The sequence below is a fragment of the Tachypleus tridentatus genome, chromosome 6, assembly GCF_004210375.1.
Source record: "Tachypleus tridentatus isolate NWPU-2018 chromosome 6, ASM421037v1, whole genome shotgun sequence".
NCBI lineage: Eukaryota > Metazoa > Arthropoda > Merostomata > Xiphosura > Limulidae > Tachypleus > Tachypleus tridentatus.
In genome coordinates, this window is record NC_134830.1 from 56,322,779 (window position 1) to 56,344,605 (window position 21,827).

General features: G+C 34.8%; 1 protein-coding gene across 1 annotated transcript in view; it reads left to right on the forward strand.

The window, feature by feature from the left end:
• The window catches only part of brun (trafficking protein particle complex subunit brun), a 69,785-nt gene extending 57,192 nt beyond the window's left edge, over positions 1-12,593 (forward strand). Inside the window, 4 exon segments of the mRNA XM_076504910.1 lie at positions 2,249-2,342; positions 3,349-3,447; positions 6,666-6,790; positions 11,414-12,593. Coding sequence (XP_076361025.1) covers positions 2,249-2,342; positions 3,349-3,447; positions 6,666-6,790; positions 11,414-11,695 — 600 coding nt within the window. The 3' untranslated portion in view covers positions 11,696-12,593.
• Positions 12,594-21,827: the final 9,234 nt, after the last annotated feature.

The window sequence follows — 21,827 nt, forward strand, 5'->3', positions numbered from 1 at the left end:
TAAATTCTGAATAAATTCCCTTTTTTTTTATTTTACAGATTATTTATATTTTATATAGAAGTAAAGTTATTAAAGATTGAAACTGCACAAGAAATTTATGGACACTGTGTATATTCCAAATTAACTCATATTATTTTTAATATATCTGAAATCATAAATCTTCATTTTGAATTCACCAAATGTAATTCTAGGTAACAACATTGAAGTCAGAATGGTGATTTGTAGTTTGATTAAGTAATATATATGGTATCTCCAACCTTGTTTCCTTACATTTTTTATGATCATTATTAGCAAGTTTTCAAATTTGTAATTTTTTATTTATTTTCTTTGCTGGTTTTTCTATACTCAACTATTAGTAAAGGATTAATTTATACATTGTAATGATTTTAAACATCACTAGTAGCTGGCTGGTATGGTTCATGATGATTTGCTGTAACTATTGCTTACGTGATCACATTAGTTGGAGATGTAAAATATTAAGCTGTAGCTGGAAATTGTCTTGGAGATTAGCTTGAAAATATAGTGATAATTTATAGTTTGTGTAACTAAATTCTTTACATATATATAATACATAGCAATGAGCAATCATATGCCTAGGCCAAGACACAATTCCCAGTAAGCAAGTCTAAATATTTACCAGTAAAAAACAGCCTTTTCAAATAAAACGTATATCTCTATAACACCACTTTTAATAAACTTTTGTGTCTTTTAAAGGAATTTGTGAAATAAATTTAAAGATTGTGGGTATTGATTTTGTCTTACTACTTCACTTCATACATAATATAGTGGGTTGGCTCCCTCAGAACACTGATTGTATAGTGTATAGAGCATTGCATATCTATATGTTACAGTCATCTGATGTTCATCTGCTATTGGCTGGTAATGTCTGTTTTACTCTTTACATAAGGTTTTTAAATGAACACCAGATACTGTAAAAGAGACTGTCTTCAAGAGGTAATGATAACGTCATTTACACTGTGAAAGTGGGTTTTCTTGATGTTTTCCCATTTCTCCCCATGTATATTTCACTGGCTCATTTGGATTTTGCAATCCTAGCCACCAGGTCTGTTGGACTGATGGTTTGTCTGGACACTGCTGACTTGCTTCTTCTAACCATCACAACATAAAAGTCACATCCACCATCCTCGATGCCTACGGCCCTGACCTCAACTTTCACCTTGCCAGCTCCTTCTGGACATTTGATGGTTCTTGTGATGGATACTCACTGGATCCTTCAATTAACAAACACTAAAAACCAAAGACATTCTAATCAGTAAATTCCTCAAAATCTCTAAAACACATCCACATGCAGGGCGAAGGTGGATTACCCTATTCCTGAACATCCCAGTTTGGGAATGTGAAAAACCTTTCCTCAAAAACTAAATCCTGCCATGGTTGTGTTTGTTGTGTTGTATAGTGTATTTTACTTTGTACGAAATGTAGAAAAAACAAACTGACTTTTAAACACCCTCTTGACTTTCAGAAGATATTATTTAGTATTGTACAAAATGTTTGGATGCAGTATACCAAGCTATTTTTGTTATAGGTGGACAAGAGAATAGTGATAATAAAAAGAGGAATTACAAATTGGCCATTTTCAGTGGATTTTATTTTACTTTAAGTTAAAATGTATACTTTTTTGTGAAACTATAGCAGTCAATAATAAAGGTTTTAAAGTGTTGTTTGAACTGAATATTTCCGGTTTAAAGTGTTTTTGTCCAAATATTTTATTAGGGTTTACTGCAATTCCTTGCACTCCCTATTCTGAACTATCATGGTCCATAATAATGTAGACTGGTTATACTGCCTTTAGCTTTATATCTGTATCACTTTATATTACACAATATTATAAAAAGAACATTACACTTTATATATTTAGAAATGCAATTATTTTGTTATTATAGTGGAAAAAAACAACAAATTTGAAGTGGTAGAACTTGGACATTTCTCATGTTACTAGCTTGGGACTGATATGTCAGAATTATTCTACACACACCTATTAACCTGTCTTTTTTAGTACTACAAATTAATGTGTGGTACCTTATTCCTAGCATGTTCAAATATCATTATAATTTATTATCAAAACAACTAAGTAGCATGAGATTAGAGTCTTGTAAGATAGTTGTTAGAAATGTCTTATGAGATTGTATTTTACAGTATCAGAGATTGTTACCAACCCAAGGACTAGAAGTGTTAACTGTACTTGTTAAAAGTGTGTGAACTGTTTCATTCTTTAACTAAATATCACCCAACATTAGAAATAAGTGGACGTGCATCTATTGCCGATGTCATGTGGACACCAGTCATGTTGGACAATATACTTGTGTCACCATTACATTGGGGTGAGTGGAAGTATCACATTTGAAAAGAATTGTTGTAATATTCATGTCTTCCTTCGTAACGTTAAGAATAAACTGTATTAATGAATCATTATTGAAACAATTCAGTGTAATATCTGTATGTTTTATTCTAATAGATGTACATTATTATGGTTCTATGACTAGTTATCTTCAGGGGCAAATTTAAAAAGTGGTCTGATGAAATTATTTTTATACCAGTCCTCCAATGAAATTGAAGGGATGGTTTCTTGAAACAACTGAATAGGGTGCTGTAACTAATGACGCATAGCATATAATACATTTTAGTAATATTTGTAAAGTTTACAAGTGAAATCAAATTAACTTGTGCAAGATTTTAACGTACAGTCCAACTTTTTGTTACTTTCAATAATGGTATTAGTGAAAATATTGACCTATATAATCACAAGTTGCATCAACTGAAACTAATCCACACAAACATTATTTGAAAAGTGTAATTAACCCTTTATTGCTCAACCATGCTTTATCTGTGCTGTGATAAAAGCTTCTAAAATTAAATTTGGTACCCAATTTAAATAGTATCCAAAAAAAAAAATTTTTTTTTTCATTGAACCACTGGCTCTCTCTTGGCAGCCTTATTTGTCTTTTTTTGATTTAATCTATCATAAGTTATCAAAATTTTACACTCAGAAATAATGCAAGTAAAAAGTGACAATTGTGAAGTCACCAAAAATAATTCATTACTTTCAAGCATAATTAATTTTTCTTGGAAGCTTAAACTGTTGAATGAAAATATTGTTTCAAAACATGTTTTTCTTTGAAAACATTCCAGTCTAGCACCCAGTAAGCACAGGTATAAGCCAACATTATAGTTATTTGCATGTAGCAATGTTCTGTTACACAATTACTACATACTTTTGTACATATGGGTGGGGCTAATAAATTATCCTTTGAAAGCATTTACTAGAACTGTTATCTACAGGAGAGTAAGTCTTGTAATTAGTTATTTTTTTACATTGAATTTTTTCAGACATATCACTTAATGACAGACCATTTAAAGTTGAAGAAGAAGTGAGTTTCTTAGTTGGAGAACTTGTACTATTAAGCATTACTATTCATAACTTGTCAGGTAAGTGTGGGTTACCAGTGGGGGTGGATAGTATAAATATGGTAAAAGCTTTGTTGTCTGGTATCTTCATATCTGAACAGTTCTTACAACAGCAAATTTCTATATCTCAGATACAAATGCTTATTATAGCTTAGTGGTGCTGTTATGGCTTTCTTGTATGTTCTTTCAGCTGGGAAGTTTCAGTTGTTAGTTGTCTATACTGTTATTCACATTTAAAATACTGTTCTTATAACTGTTTTTTTTATATACAGTTTAAGGTTTCAAACAGTGTTTATTATTATTAAAGATGATATGTTAATACTTCAGTGGAGTGTTAGCAAGGTGTCAAAGTCTATACTATAAAATTGTATGAGGGAAATGCCAAACACAAGATGGTAAATCATTTTTTGTAGTATTGAAATGTCACTTCATTATTATTGCGAAATAAAGGACAACTAGAATTCAGTCAGTCATTAATAATTTACACTGTGGTTGATTGTCATCCAGAGTTTCGGTAGAAGCTGTATGCACTGCTTTGAAGAGGGTAAATGAAAATGTTAATATTAAAATAATTTAAGTTTCTTAAGGTTTGTTTTAATAGTTAGACAAATGGTTGTTGCCAACTTTACTGTAAATACAGGTGTGAATGTTATTCTGAGAATGACATTAATAATAATAAAAATGTGGTTTCAGTTGTAGCTGCACAAAAATCAGTTTAGAAGAGGTAACTGTCAAAAGGTTAAATTGGGCATTAGACCACAAACAGTGGAATAAGTGAAGCTGGATATGTGTGATCTTTACAGATGAATCCAACTTTAAATTGTTTTCCAACATTCAACAGTGGTTTATTCTCGTGTGCCACATCATAAGCTGCGGAGTGAAGGTCAAGCTGCAGAGGAATTATGAATAACTGTCAAAGTAATTATGTTTTTTTGTTTATTAAGGTAAATGTTCGAACTGCTGGCCATTAACATTGAGTCAGTAAGTGCTTCAAGTTAATGACCAGCAATTTGAACATTTATTTTGATAAATGGTAGGTACTTTTGTTGTATTGTTATTCACAATCCTTATGGAGTATGACCTTTGCATCATCCTTTACACTGTTAACAGCAGGAAGATCAGTACAAGGCTTGAGCTGCATCTTAGCCACCTGTGTCTGTGATTTTCACAAAGTCATTGGCACTCTGATTGCTAATAAATACAGTTAGATTCTGATGCAGCAAGACTAATTTAAAGATCATATGGTAAAACAATATCTTCATCATGAAATATGGTAAAGCAGTATATTAATCATGAAAAGTCCAATGGAACACTTTCAACCATGACTTGGCCTTCACTAACTCTTGATGTCAACAGTCTCTAGACTATATATGAGGAGTTCTAGAGGCAACCAAACCACTTTACTGAATTATGGGGAGTAACACGTGACATTTGGAACAATGTTCCATAATCATATCTTGATAAGTAAAGTGTAATTCTCTGTGTAAAGCAAGTAGTTCACACACATGCTGTTATTAAATTATGTAAGGTATTTCATTTTCTGTGATGATAATTTATGCTAGCTAATAAATTAACCATCTAATTGCAATTGTTGTTTTTGAGTCCTGTATCTGTGTGTAGTTTGTGTTTCCATAATTATTTCTATTATTGCAGCTTATTAATTTAATGTTTAATACTAAATAATTCTGCAAGTTTTTTTGGTTTTTTTGTGTTGAGTCATTAGTATGAGCTCTGTAGTATATACACTAGCTGTAATGACTTTTATGAATGAAATACTTTTTCTATGTTCTAAACTTTTAGACCTGAAATAAACACAGAACTTTTCTTTAGAAAATGAAGATAAAACATTAAAACATTTTAGCCATAATAGTGAATAGTTTGGAAGCATAGGTGCTTTGGTTAGTTTTTCATAATTAACCTAAAAGAAACTATTTTGGAGTCATTTAGTTTTTCTGTGTTTTATTCACTAAGACAGTGTTTAAAGAAAATTTAGAAACTTTTCATCAATTAGTTTTAACTTGTTAAAATACAACCATTTAGGAAGGATTGATGTATTATATAAAATATTTTATCTCTATCATTTTTGATAATTATTCAAATTACTTGGTCAAAAAAAATTTTCCTGACAAATTTTGAAATTACTTAATAATGTTACATATATACAAGAGTTGATTTAGTTTAACCTTAATTCATGATTCCATTTCCATTCCATAGAGGTCAGGTATGGCAAGGTGTTGGGCCGCTTGACTCATGATCTGAGGGTCGCGGGTTTGAATACCCATCATACGAAAAATGCTCCCCCTTTCAGCCATTGGGGCATTATAATGTGATGGTCAGTCTCACTATTTATTGCTAAACAAGTAGCTCAAGAATTTATGGTGGTTGGTGGTGATTAGCTGCCTTTCCTCTAGTCTTACACTGCTAAACTGAGTATAGCTAGTACAAATAGCTCTCGTGTAGCTTTGAGCAAAATTCAAAAACAAACAAACAAGCAAACCATTCCATAGCAGCAAATGTGAATGCCCATTTTTACTGGATGCTACAACAGTAATTACTTACAAAATTGGTTTAGTACTGACGAAAATGTGGTCAGTCAAGCTTTGTAGCTCACTAGATTTATGAATTAGCTAGCCTGAAACAAAGAAAGAAACTTGAAAGTTGAATTATGTAAGTAGTTGTAAAAAGGTAAAGAAAAAATATAATGTGAAGTTAATAAAACACATTGTAGTTCAGCTCAGTCTGAAGTACACAAATCATCAATACATAATTACATACTTGTAAATTCTGTATGTTATAGGGTAGAGACATTGCCCAGCATTTTTAATGTGTCCACATGCATTTATCTATTGATTTGCTTTTTAGGAACTTATGAATATTTTTTAAACATTTTTTTTTACATTAGTTAAAACAGTTTTATAATTCAAGATATACATTCTTTAGTTCATAAACTGTTTTTTTTGTCTCCTTTCATCTCGCAAATTATTTTTTTACTATAGAAAAATAATTTCACTCTAACTTATTAGCCTGATATTTTCCCATTTTGACTTCTTGTACCCACAAACTATTTTCAAATTTGATGTAAACACAATTACCCAAATTTTTAAATGGCCGTTTTTTTATGAGACATAATTTCATTGTCAATAAAGTTGATTTTTTACTTTCCTCTTATCGTTCTTGAGAAGTGATATCACATCACAAAGTTTAGATGCAGGCTTATAACTTATTTATGCCTCTTTCAGATGTGTGCTTGCAAGCTCTCTACCTTTCAGTATGCTGTTACCAAGACCACCAGAATGGACAGTGTAGCTATAGGATGGAAAACTTGCGAGCTGTTGTGGGGACTGACAAAATACTTGTAGATAAAGTAAGCCATATATCAGCAAAAAAGTAATGTTTATAGAAAAGGCTGAGCATCATGAAAACTAGCAAATGGATGATCTGTGTATAAACTGTATGGTGAATATTGTACACACACGTACTTGTACACCTACATGTGGTTATGTATACGTACAGGATGAATGTTAAGAAGTTATATGATATTTGTTGCCATTAAATATATTAATGTACAGATTGTGTGTGATAGACATAAACATTGATTTATTTTTATACACATATTGTGTGTAGTGGACACTTGCACTGATTATGTTTGTATATTTATTGTTTGTGGTGGACACTAGCACTGATTATGTTTATATACTGACTGTGTGTGGTGGATGCTAGTACTGATTATGTTTGTATGTTTATTGTTTGTGGTGGACACTGGCACTTATTGTGTTCGTATATTTATTGTGTTTGGTGGACATTAGTACTTACTGTGTGTAGTGAAGAATAAATAGCTCTTATATACCTGGTTGGATATGAAGTAGAACTGATAAATTGATTTTTCTATAAACAAAGTAGACCAAGATGTTTGTAAGAAGATTGTGTATAGAGAAAAGATAAAAGTGTGTTGTACTATTCATGAGTGAAAGGTTAGGGACAGGGTAGTATGTATGTTTATCATGAGCTAGGCAGATCATAAAACATGCAAACAAATTATCTGTAGACAGGAAATCAAGCCCACTCAGTGTGGGTTTCGACGACAGCACTCCACCATGGACCACCTAATTTGACTTGAAACGTCAATCAGAGAAGCCTTTCTCAAACGACAACATCTTATATCAATATTCTTTGACATTGAGAAGGCTTGTGACACAACATGGAGATATGGCATTTTGCGAGACCTCCATATATATGGGTTACGTGGCCATTTACCCATGTTTATTAAAAAACATTTTAATGGACAGGAGATTCCAAGTTTGTGTGAGTTTGACACTTTCCCGTTCTTTTCAGTATAAAGATTAATGCCATCACTGAACAACTCCTTCTCACTGTTGCAAACGGGCTCTATGTCGATGACTTTCACATCTCATGCCAGTCGTTGAACATGAGATGTATTGAGTGGCAACCACAAACTGCCCTCGATCATGTACTGAAGTGGACCACAGCGAACGGTTTTAATTTCACTCTCTCTAAAACCGTTTGCATGCACTTTTGCTGCCAACGGGGTATCCACCCTGATCCTGAACTCTGTATCGGTGAAGTTGTGCTGCCTGTGGTCCCTGAGACAAAGTTCTTGGGGCTTATCTTTGACTGTAAGCTGACCTTTATACCACACTTAAAGCAGCTACAGGTCAAATGCACAAGAGCATTGAACATCCTCCGTGTCCTTTCTACCACCAGTTGGGGAGCAAATCAATGTCTTATGTTAAAGATATATCGTGCTCTTATTTGATCGAAACTTGACTGTGAATCAGTGGTCCATGGTTCTGCCAGACCCTCAGTACTAAAGATGCTGGACCCCATTCATCATCAAGGACTTCGACTCTGCATTGGGGCTTTCTTCACCTACTCAGTTCAGAGCTTATACATAGAATTTTGTGAACCTTCTTTGCACCTCTGCCGTTTGCAACTGTCTTTACTATATTCTTCGAAACTTCGTTCCTTATCAAAGCATCCCACCTGGGGTTTTGTTTTCCTTCCTCGATGGGCCGTACTTTTTCAGAACAGATGATCTGCCATTGCTCCTTTTGGCCTTCGTATTCAGGCACAGTTGGATGAATTGGGTCTGTCCTTGGTTAGTATTGCTGTTTCTACTGGTCAGCCCATCCCACTATTGCTTCTTACAGTCCCCAATTGTGACCTATCTTTAAGTCTTCTGAGTAGACACTCCTGATTGGAAATACTGTCTGCTATTTGCTGAACATCTTTCGAACCACCCTTCCATTCCAATTTATACGGATGGTTCCAAATCAGGTGACTGTGTGGGCTCTGCTGTGGTTTGTTGAGGTTCGGTGGTTGCGTGCAGAATCCCCTCTACAGCTTCTGTGTTCACTGTTGAACTATACACCATTTCTCTTGCCCTGGATCATGTTGAAGCTAAGCAGTACTCCAACTGCACTATTTATACTGACTCGCTTCGTTCTCTACTGGCCCTGGAATCGCTTTATGTTGGTTAACACCCTGTTCTCGCTGATATTCAAAACCGACTGGCCCATTTCTCATTAACATCTACTTCTATCCAGTTTTTCTGAATACCAGGCCACGTTGGTATTTGCAGGAACGAGCTTGTGGACACGGCAGATAAATCTATCTGCTCTGGCATTATCATCACTATGCCTATTCCATACATGGACTATGGTCCTGTAATCAAGGCTCGGCTCCGTGCCAGCTGGCAGTCAACTTGGAGTGAGCAATGCAAAAACAAGCTTTTCCAAATAAAACCTTATATTGGACTATGGCCGTCTGGCTTCCGTAAGGATCAGAAGGAGGAAGTTTTTTTGACTAGACTACGCATTGGTCACAGTTTTTTAACTCATTGTTTTCTTTTATCTGGAACTGATGTGCCAATGTGTAGTTTGTGTAACACTCAGATCACTATAAGCCACATTTTACTTCCTTGCCATCATTACGACTCTCAATGAGGGCACTATTTTAAACATGTTCTGTCCCAAGGTTTGTCCGTAATATTAGACGGTGTTATTGGTGATGGTGACACTGTCCACCGTGATAAAGTTTTTAGTTTTTTAAAGGCCATTAATCTTTTTAATGTCATTTAAGTGTTTTATATTTCTTCATAAAACCTTTTTTTATTGTGGCTCCCTTTTCAGAGTCACAATCTCTCTAGTTCAATTTGAAATTAGAAAATGGTTGTAACATTAAATAACTTGACACCAGGACTGGAAAGGCCAACTTTAGGTGACTAATGCTGCTATTTGAACTACCCATTAGTTGTCGTGGTGAGTTGTTGTTACTGTTTTACTGCATGTCTTTTAACACTTTTATTACTTTACCCTTTGATAATGGCTGTAATGACACAACCCGGAAGCAGGACTAGAAGGCCAACTTCAGGTGACTGACGGTGGTTCTTATACTTACCTGTTAGTCTTCCTGGCTGGTTGTGATAATTACCATTATGCTACAGTAAGTCCTTTATAACTTTTTTTCCTGAATTTCTCTCTTAACATTATGGACTGGATGTCAACATTGGTTTTATACCATTTATGTATTTAATTGCTGTTTTGTTTTACCTTCATTTCCTTTTATGAATTTTACTGGATTTACTTTACTTTTACCTTTTTACTGAATGCTTGGCAAATTATTATTACAATTTTGCTACATCTGTTAAAACTTTTATTACTTTACCTTTTGATAATGGCTGTAATGACACATAACCCAGAACCAGGACTGGAAGGGCCAACTTCAGCTGACTGATAGTGGTTCCTGTACTTATACTTACCTGTTAGTCTTCCTGGTGGGTTATGATAATTACCATTATGCTACGGAAAGTCTTTTACAACTTCTTTTACTCTGGTTTCTCTCTTAACATTGTAGACTAGATGACAGCATTGGTTTTATGTTATTTATGTTTTTCAATGATGTTTCGTTTTACCTTCATTTCCTTTTATGAATTTTACTACATTTACTTTTACCTTTTTACTGGACGTTTGGCATAAAACACAAAATCAACCAACCAACCAACAGGCAATCAGTTCGTATTCTGTATAGATATGGATTGTTTGGTTAAGGACACTAAGATACACTAAAATAAGTTAACAAACAACAATTTATGAGCATGATAGAGTTGTTTATTTTGGAGTAAATATATTTCAACAGAACATTGGTATATATTATATGTTTAAACAGGAATTTGGAATATATTGTTTCAACAGAACATTGGAATATATTATGTTTGAACAGAACATTGGAATATATTATGTTTCATCAGAACGTTGGAATATATTATATGTTTCAACAGAATGTTGGGAATATATTATGCTTAAACAGAACATTGGCTTGCTGAATTGTGTAGTAGGTTCCTTTGGTTTTTAAATCAATTCATTGTGTTTATAAATCACTGTTTTTCAACTTATTGTATCAGCATAATACAATTCCTTACTTAACTGAGATACTCTGAAAAAAAAGCAGTCCGTTAATGTTGAGTATATATAAAGTTTTATAGACACAACTATAAATAGTTACATATTTGTAACTCATAAAACATTTATATGGAGGATATTTATAATGGATATTTGAAAGTGATCACACAAGTAAGGAGGATACTTGTCTGTAATTGTCAGAGAAAACATGTTTATGGGAATTATTTTGTATGTTTATAAAAGTTCTTTAGGGTGACATAAAGGAAGATGTTTATGAACACAGGCATCCATGGAGAATTATTTTTATGCAAGCAATTCTATGTTTAACAATGACAATTATTTAAAATTAAATTATTTACTGATGGAGTTAGTAAATGGTGTACATTAAAGCAGATAAATGAAGAAGTCTGGAATATCATACTAGCAATGAAAACAACAAGTAATGTTTCTTGAAGTGGTTATTTTCTTAGGTATTTAACAAGTTGTTAAGAATATATTGACATTATTTGTTTAGTGTATGGCCATCTGATAATTTTTCCTCATTAAATTAATTACGTTTATTGTTTCAGATTGAGCCTCAAGAAACATACCAGCATCAGTGTGGATTTGTTTTCTTCTTTACTGGAGTGTTTAAACTGGACATTCATTGTACCAGTACCAAGTATCATGGTGTGGGAGCGATGGTAGGTTCGGTTGTTGAAGAACAACCAAGAGGTCTTTTGAACAGATCTGCTCGAGGAGGTCGGCTTCTGGATGGAAAATGTAGTAGTATGTTTTCTAATGATACAGAAGAAAACAGACATATATGGAAATGTACACCCTCAATTGAAATTACTATCACTGAAAGTTGAGAGGTCATAATTTTTCTATTGAGAATTTCTGAAAGATTTGAGTATGTTAAAGGCTGTGCCAGTATGAAAGTGTAAGTTTTGTATTGAAGTTGATGAGAACTTTGCAGATATCTATTAGTGAAATATATATAGAGAGAAAAAGTGTGTGGTTTCTGCTATTAAAAAAAACAAACAAACTTAGGTGCCACAGAAAATTCTTATTGAATTGAGGAAACAGTTTGCTGAAACCGGCTTTGCTTGAGTTGTGTGTCTTCTTTTGGATTATGTGGTCTTGCTGAGACATGTTAGAGAACTGAGTGATGCAAATATAGGTTTTATATGGCTCATATCCATCTTGAGTGAGATTTCAGTAAATTGTTAAGTTTTTGGGATTAGTACCAAGAACTCGTAGTTGTTCTTCTACTTACCAGAACCTCATCTTCGTACCATTCCATCTGAATACCTGAAAGGATTCCTTATCACCATGTGACCAAAAAAAAAAGGAAATTGGAGTTTATGTGGACAGAACTCTTTCACATAGTTGAGATTATGTCAATTGTATATTTAATTTGTTTAGGGTTACCTTACACCCACACCTTCCATTGATGTAGAATAAAAAGAGTTTTGAAACAAGTGTAATTGATGCTTCTGATAAGAGTAGTCCAGTTTTTGGTGGATTTTGTTGCAAGAAATGGCTGTATGATATCTCTTACTCACATATAGGATATTAAGTTTGATGAAAATTGACTGTGATTGTATACATAATGTAAAAAAATAAGTATTGTAATAATTAGACATAATAATTGTTATTTATGTTATCTTTTGAGATTTGAGAGTATTCAATTATGGGCAGTGTATAGAGCTTTGGATGAAAGGTGAGACGCATTTCTTATGCTACAATAAAACGGAAATGTTCTCAGTGGTTTTGTTGGTTTCTCGATTTAGTAGAACTTAAAAACTTAAATATGGTATAATTTACAGTAAATTTAATTTATTCTCAGAAAATCAGTTGTACACCAATGAATTATTTTTTTCCAGGTAATATTTTAGTACAACATCAAGTAGCAAAAAGAGTAATTTGTAATAGTAATTAATAAAACAGTTCTTATCTGCCACAATATGATATTTGTATACAAAAGCTTCAACAAACATAAATGAAGTAACCACATCTTGGTATCTCAACAGTAACAGTGAGAACCTGTAATCCTAAACATTAGTTTTTGATACCCATGGTTGGCAGAGCATAGTTAGCCCACTGTGTAGTTTTATGACTAACAGCAATCAAATATCAAGCAGGTACAATGTTCACTTATTAAGTTTAGACTTCAAAGAAAGTACTTGGGCTCAGTTTGTCTAGTGATATCAAACAATGCGTGAACCTCCACAAATACATTCATAGTTGCCAAGCTAGTATTTCCAAGGTTAACCAGATTTATCCAAATTTTTAAATTAAGATAAAAAACAAAGCTACAGAAAATGTATGATCTGTTTGAGCATTATGTCAAATCAAGATTAAAATAAACTAACTCTAAACCAAATGATTTGGAAGTATTACAGTAACAAACTTGAACTACTTTGTAATGAAAATATACATTTTTCACAGTAGTTGTGTGGTTGCTATGGTTACATAGTTACTTCACAACCAGCTAGTAATGATAATTTGGAATACGTTTAGTTATCTGGATAGGAAGCTTAATATTAAGTGTTTTTTGTGTGTTTTTTTAAATAATGCACTAGAGGAAAATTCGTGCTTCGCCTATTAAAAATTTTTGGTTGTGTTATTCTGTATCTGAATGAGACATAATGATTAGGATCACTCGTGCTACCCAAAAGTTAAGTGACCTTCCTATAAGATTAGTTTTCTTACATTTTGTAAAGAATGTAGTGGACGTGCGAGGCGTCTCAATGATTGTAAGATTAAAACCGTTCCTCAACACGAGATACCCATCAAACATTTGTAGTCCAAACGACATTTCGACCCGAATGGTCTAACAAAAATGATCAACTGATCGAGTTTTCTAGTGAGGAACGCCAGATCTTGTGAAGTTTTTAAAATCTGGTTATCTTGGCAATTACAAAAACTCCATCATATTACACCAGGTTTCTATTCAAGAGTCTAACAGAACCTGTACTCTATAAACAAATTCGCACAAAACCTTGAGATGGGTAGATTTCTTCTTTCCCTTTGCAATGCATATTGCTATCTATATCTAGGGCAAATTAAGAGGGAAGAAGCAGGAGGACCATTTGACCCTGGACTTCAGATTTTTAATTTAGATTTTTTTTTTTCGTTTATTAAGTTTTGGACTTGTTTTTATGTGCCTCCGAAAATGTGAAAAAGCAAACTCAACTCAGAGCTGCAAATTATGCAAATATAAATTAAATATTTGAATTATGTTCAACTTTTCTATGGCATAATTTATTATTTTTGTTATAGCCAAGGGCATCTGTAAACCTCCATGAAGACATGTCTACACTTACCCTTCCCTTAAGTACATGGTAAAGTCATCCGTAATTCGTGTTCCGAATTTCACTCTTGCATAGTTTAATAAGTTTCCCAGGAACGCACATGTTATTGTTTTAATTATACAGATGTACTTAATGTTTTTGGGAGCCATGAGATAATTAAAGATAAGTATACTATATAGTGAAGGATTGTTATTTTTATTTATTGGTTTACACTCCATGATACTTCAGATATCGACGTCAAGAAATTTATTTCGTATCCTTATAATTTCATCTCTGATGAAAGATGGTTATATCTTATGGAATCGATTTTTTTAATATTGTCTGTAGTTCAGAGCAAAGGTTACACAATGAGCAATTTGTGCTGTAGCCGCCGAAGGATATTGAAACCCGATTTTTAGCGTGATGATACTAGGTGGGGAGCTTCTTTAAATGTGTGATATCTGCGTCTGTTGGTTCATCAAGTATTGTGTACAAGCATAATTTGATTGTTACTTGAAGTTTACAAATGCGCTGAGGGAATATTTCTCAAAATAGGAGGTGCGTGCGATTAGGGTAAAGTCAATAGTGCGTTACTGCAAAACTAAGCGTTTTGATATATACTCTTCAAAAAAAGAAACGCAAAAGGCAAAATTTGAGACATATTGTTAACAAGTTTATTCCGGGTAGTTCTGTATGACGTGTGAAACTTTGCACATTCACTGCTGAACATCCAAAGTCTGCAAAGGCGAAGTCCACGCTCACTAGTTGACGTTTAACGTCAATAACGAGTATGCCCCCCGTGAGCATCAATAACTGCTTGACATCTCCTGCCCATGGAAGCGATGAGATGACGAATCACATCCTGTGGAATGGCTGTCCACTTAGCCTGCAAAGCTGCTGCAAGCTGAGGTAGAGTCTGCGGTTGAGGTTGTCGCCGTCACAGACGTCGGTCCAACACGTTTCAAAGATGTTCGATGAGGTTTAAATCTGGTGATCTGGAGGGCCAGGGAAGAACGTTGATGTTGTGGTGTCTCAAGAAGACAGTGGTGAGTCGGGCTGTGTGAGGACGGGCGTTGTCATGTTGAAAAAACGTCGTTGACGTTAACCATGATGGGTTACACATGGGGCCTAGGAATCTCGTCGATGGTTGCGTACAGTCTGATCGGAAATCCTACGCAGCCCTGGTATGGTTAAGACAATAGACGTCGCAGTGGTGGTCCTATCCCGAAGGTGACATAACCGGATGTAGCGATCTTGTGCGGGCGTGGTCACACGAGGTCTGCCAGATCATGGACGGACACAAGTTGATCCATGTTGTTCGTGACGATTCCATAGCCTTGTGATGGTGCTTGGGTGGACATTCACAGCTCTGGCAACATCTGATCGAGAATCGCCTGCTTCCAGCGACCAGTGGCATTGTTGCGTTGTGCTTCAGTCAGTCTTGGCGTAACTGTATTGCGTGTCGGTGGCTTAACACTGAGCTATGGAAACCGAGAACCCGTCACTTTTATAGGGATTTTGCACTTGCAGAACATGCAGATCTCTCAAACAAATTTATTAGACACGAATGCGCTTTGGCGAAAAATCCGATGTTTTCCTCCGTTTTCAAAGTGCACAACTTTTATTGTCATTTTGGTCTGACAATCAGTGCCTTAACACGTGTAACATCACATACTCTGAGCTTGTAACGTTATTACATATATTTCTCTTCAAAATAACAAAAATATCTCTTTTTGCGTTTCTTTTTTTGAAGAGTATATTTTCTATTAATGAAAATGGTAAGTAATTAGTACAACACACTTAGCATTTTAATGTGTATGCTTATGTAATATCTTTTCACTTAACTCACACGTTAAAAAAAAGAGGGCGCACAAGAAACCATATTTGTTAAAGAGGCGGTGTGGAAGACAAAAGTGTAGGACACGCTTCGCTAAGCCTTGATTTTGTTACTTTCTATCAGGATGTTACCTGACGTGTCCACAATAAATTTACAATACTGAGCAAAGTATGGCCTATTTAATAGCCCGATTGGCTATGGAAAATACAAGCCCATAAAATACAGCTAAACTGTTGAGGACGCGTTATAAGAATGGCTGTCAGTGCCTCTCTTCGATGAAAAGCACATGACGGGCGCTACTAACTGATTGCTCCACTTTTTATTGGTTGCATACCAGGTTAGGAACGGCCATACATGAATCTTGGGATTTCTGCTTTAGAGATTTAACCCACGTGCCTCAAGGTTTCGTTGAGATTGAAAATACTGATTTCAGTTTAACGTATAATATATGTATGTGTGTTTTCTTATAGCAAAATCACATCGGATTATCTGCTGCGTTCACCGAAAGCGCAGGTAACCCTTGAGTAGCTTTGCTTGAACTTCAACAAAAGAAAGAAATTCATCAGTAAGGTTATGATACTTCTATAAGACGTAACTTTTTTCCTCTTGATTTTGTAAACTTTGCTTTTATCAAGTAGATAAAATTATATCAATGTGTAGAAAACCGGAAAAAACCTTACAATATTAAATTTCAGAAGCCTATCTACTGCACCCTGGTGTATTTGATGATGGATACTAAATATGGAAGGCGCAACCAGATAAAATGTATTCTTTTTACCAAAAGTAACCTTTTGAAATAACATTAATATTATTTATCACTTCTAATGAAAGTTTTTTTTATGTACAGTAAAATTTGAAATAGGAAAAAGAAACACAATTATCAGAAAAAAAACTTATGAAAGAAACATTCTCACTAAATGTTAATTTTTATAATTTTAACACAAATTTGCACAAGGGTTATCTACATTGGTAGTCCGTTATATTGAAGAGATTGATCAAAAATACGGTAGCTAGTCAACAGCACCCACCGTAGTGTTACTATGGCTCCAAGATACAGAGCACATTTTTTTCAGAAAAGGACCGCGAACCATAAATCCTGGTGTTCACACTTGTCACCAGTAGCGCTAAGCCCGAAAATCTCTTACATTTAGGTTTGTTCGACTTTCTCTTCAAACCTGCCATTTATACGTGTTCTTGTATCGTGTAATTTGCCATTATTAGTTCATAAATCCAGAAATGGAAAATTAGTTTTGCAAATAAACATAGTTAAACACACTCTTTTATATGTTTTTATAATGCAGGAAAACCTCTTAGAAAAACCAGGTGAAGTTCTAGGTGTGTCAGAATAATTTTAAAATGTTGCTTAAAATAGGCCTAAATGCTTAAAACAGCGGTTCCCGAACTGTGGGTCGTAGAACAAGGCACAGTTAAACATAAATATATTTTAATTTTAAAACTTACAAGGGCATTATAGAAAATTACTCAGATATATTCGTAAAAAATATTATCTCCCTTTAACCCAGTGGGACATGGGCCCAAGAAAATTGTTTGGCTGCTCTGATGAGATGGGAAAGTTTGAAAATTTTTGATTAAATTGGAGAAATCTAGAAATTTTACAGATGTTTGTTTTGAATTTCGCGCAAAGCAACACGAAGGCTGTCTGCGCTAGCCGTCCGTAATTTTGCAGTGTAAGACTAGAGGGAAGGCAGCTAGTCATCACCACCCACCGCCAACTCTTGGGCTACTCTTTTACCAACGAATAGTGGATTGACCGTCAAATTATAACGCCCCCACGGCTGAAAGAGTGAGCATTTTTGGAGTTATGGGGTATCGAACCCGCGACCCTCAGATTTACGAGTCGAGTGCCTTAACCACTTGGCCATGCTGGGCCTTACAGAGGTTACACAGTGCTGTGTGACTGAGGCATGTTACGAACGTGTCCAACTCCATTTCAGTTAGCTTTGGAACAGTCAAAAGATAAATGTGACTGTTATAATTTTATGGTTTGTGTTTATTTTCACTTATTCCTTTTTTTAGTATTTTTCTGAAGATGGAACATGTTTAATCCGAGACATCCTTTAAACAAAGGAAAGACGATGTCTTCCCTAGGTGTAAGGGTTTCCCTTTTATATATATATGCGCAACGGTTTGTTACAATAGTTGTCTGTATTTTATTATCTTTTTTTTTTATTTCCTGCGTACTGCAGCAGGAATCGAACCCCAATTTTAGCGTTGTAAGTCCGTAAACTTACCACTGTCCCATCGTATTGTAGTTTACAATTGCATTTATATATCTTTTCCTTCGTTTCCTATTTTCATATTCTGTATTTTTAAGATAACCATAGTTTTTTTTCCCTTTCCCAACATTCTATGATTGTAGCATTATTTTCAAACTTACAATACTGTTAGAACTAAAGTGATACTTTTCCTATCATAAATCTTACTGATAATTGTATTACATATTATAGAAGCATACCCAGACATAACGATCTGCTAATTGAAAATACAGTAGCATATCTATAGTACTGATCTGTTAATCGGAAATACAGAATCATATCTAACTATCTATCTCTTAATTAAGAATATAGAATCGTATCTAGACTTATCAATCCGATAGTTGGAAATACAGAAGTATATCTGGACTTATCTATCTTCTTTATATAAATGGAATTACAGATGCATATCTGTAGCAAGAAAGATAGCTGGTATGAATTTCATGTCGTACCATTCAACACGTGTTAGGACCCCTTCATTTTCGAGAATTTAAGAGTTCATAAAGGAAAAACAGTAATGAGAAAGATGCTTTGTTTGTCTTTATAGTGTTTTATAATTTGGTTGCACATTTTAGTCTGCATCTGAGAACAGTATTCCAGTGGTCAAATAAAATAGGTTTGAAAATGAAGCTAGAAAACTCTACACTGGTGGACACATAAGTAAAATTTCTTTAACATATTTTGCAGGTATAAACGAAGCTTCTTCAGATCTTGTTAAGATAGTAATAGGGAAAAACTGGCCTCAATATGTGTCTAAGCGAGAAGTCTACATTTTGTTAATTTTTGGGTCATATCAATGGCTTGTGGCCAGCTTCTATATGGATAACACCATATTATTTGTTCTGACTAAAACTGAGATTCACTTTGGATGGAAAAGATAATCAAACGGGCATTCCAATTCCAAGAGTTTGGTTTATTAGAATCTCCTCCTGTTAGAACATTTACGACAAACTGTGAGTCTTTATTTGATGCGAATGACAATAACAATGGAATCGAAACAGTGTTAACACAGTTGTAGTTTGGAGTAGAATATGTAATCATGTATATTCATAATAAACTCACGGTTCCTGAATGTAGATACTGCACATCAAAAAAAGTGCCTCCGATTGTAGTCTTTATAAGGCACTCTTGACACTATGTGTATAGTAGGAGATTCACCATACTGGTGAACTTTGCTCATAAAGTTGCAGTAATTTGCCACAGTGCACTATCTAGGCCCAAAATATGGAATTGCTGATATAATGTCTGTCCATGAATTGCCCTGATCCTGGATACTATGTGGGAGCACCATAGCAACATCAAGCCATATAGTCCCTCGTTGGGACAGCAGTAAGTATACGGACTTACAACGCTAAAATAAGGGGTTCGATTCCCCTCAGTGGACGTAGCAGATAAATAGCCTGATGTGGCTTTGCTATAAGAAACACACACACACTCAAGTAATGTAATAATAAGGAACTCCTCTCGTGAATAAATAATATAAATGACTCTTCAGAAGCTTTTGAAGGAGCAGCTGAAAGGCCCAGATCTTGCAGGGGTACTCCTTACTATGCAGCAAGATAAAGCTTGGTCAGAACAAATAGAGTAACATGGCACAGGCTTGTTGCACTTGTATAGTCAGTTACAATGGAAAGAGAAAGGTAAACCACATTATTATTATAAACCAATAAGTTGTTATTCTCATACTGTGCCAGAACTGTTGGACCACAGACTTATAAATCAGGAGACCTTCCACAAAATGACAAAGACTGAATAACTCCAAGATTATTACCCATACTTCTAAGTTTTGCTCTATTCGAGTCAATATCTGTAGCAAAGCAGTGAATACAGAATAACATGTACAACCCAGAGAAATAACTAGTCAAGTCAAGAAAAATTCCTTTCAGAGAATTGCTAGGATAGCACTAGGCATTACTGAAAACTGAAAGAAGTCATTGGAACATATTCGTGGCAAATTATCATTTCGTGATGTGTAATGAGGCTTGTCAACAGCTTGGAAAGGTTGGCTGATGTCAAAAGAAGTGTCACGACAAGACAACAGAAAAACAGTGTACCACTTTGGAAAGTTAGTCGGGCTGGGATACATTCTAGAATGACGTAAGCAGTTCGAATCTGGTTGGACAGGTTTATACTTCATACTTTGGAAAATTAGTATTGATTTTTGAGTTTCAGAGTTTTGAGGCACGAAACAAGCGTGGAGCTCATTGCTAAGAGGTAGTCATACACTACAGAAGTCGAGTCCAATGACTCAGGGTGGAAAAGATGCTATTCCAAGTCACATTAACTTATTTGAGTAGAAGGGAAATTTGGATGTACTTATCTGGCTGTCCTTGACGACCCAGATGAATAAATGCTTCAACATTTGACCTAACTAACATTACCAACCTCCTGATCAGTAGGGGTGGGACTAGCTTATCAAGTTATTAAATTATGTATACACAATATGTATGGTCCTACTACAGTGGTCTTTGCTCTTTGTCAACCTTCCCACGTCTACTTTGGTGTTGGCCTGAAAAGGTGCATATATCTGATGGTCCTGTTTGACAACAGATATAGACACTAACAAATGTTCAAGCGTGCCTCACAAGAAACACATCTTCCTTTCTTCATGTATATTGCATTTTTGGGAGAATGGCTTTGTTTTCAATGGTGATTTGATTATGGCGTCTTGGAAGGAAAACCCTGCTGACTTATTGGAAACCATGGGGATTTTACCATGGTGTGTTATGGCAGTTGCTGTAATAGATTGGTTAAGCACCATGCCAATTGACTTACTGTGCTTGGGGGCCTATATAATCTTCATAGGTTGTCTCATAGTTGAGTTTACATCTATAGTTATATTTGCTACTAGCTTCTTATTTGACTTCAGTTGGTGGTTCTATGTGATCACTTCTAAAAACATTACCAGTGAAAACATTTCTGTGAGAGATAAGATGGTTCTCATACACATGTGGTATTATATGGGTTTCCTCTAGTAACTTATCAATGAGTACTTTATCATAATCTGTGGAATACTTTCTCATTAATCTCTTTAAATTATCTAGTTAAGCATACAAATTCTCAGGGGTTCTCTTAAACTCGTTTTTGAAATTTTTCTTGTTCTCTTTTCTTGACCGGAATGAATATGCAGCACAACTCATTAACATTTGTGTATCTGTCATCAAATTGTTCTTTTTTCAACTATTCTAAGACATCTAGAGCAGGATCATCAAGACTCAGCATCAGACATTACAGTGGCTATCTCTGAGAACGTCTATCCAAGGTAACAACTTACCAAGACTCAGCATCAGACATTACAGTGGCTGTCTCTGAGGACGTCTATCCAAGGTAACAACTTACCAAGACTCAGCATCAGACATTACAGTGGTTGTCTCTGAGAACGTCTATCCAAGGTAACAACTTACCAAGACTCAGCATCAGACATTACAGTGGCTATCTCTGAGAACGTCTATCCAAGGTAACAACTTACCAAGACTCAGCATCAGACATTACAATGACTGTCTCTCAGAACGTCTATCCAAAGTAACAACTCATTTGAACCATCTTATAAAATGGTCCACCTTCTCTTTTTCCACCCAATTAAATGGTAGTGTTA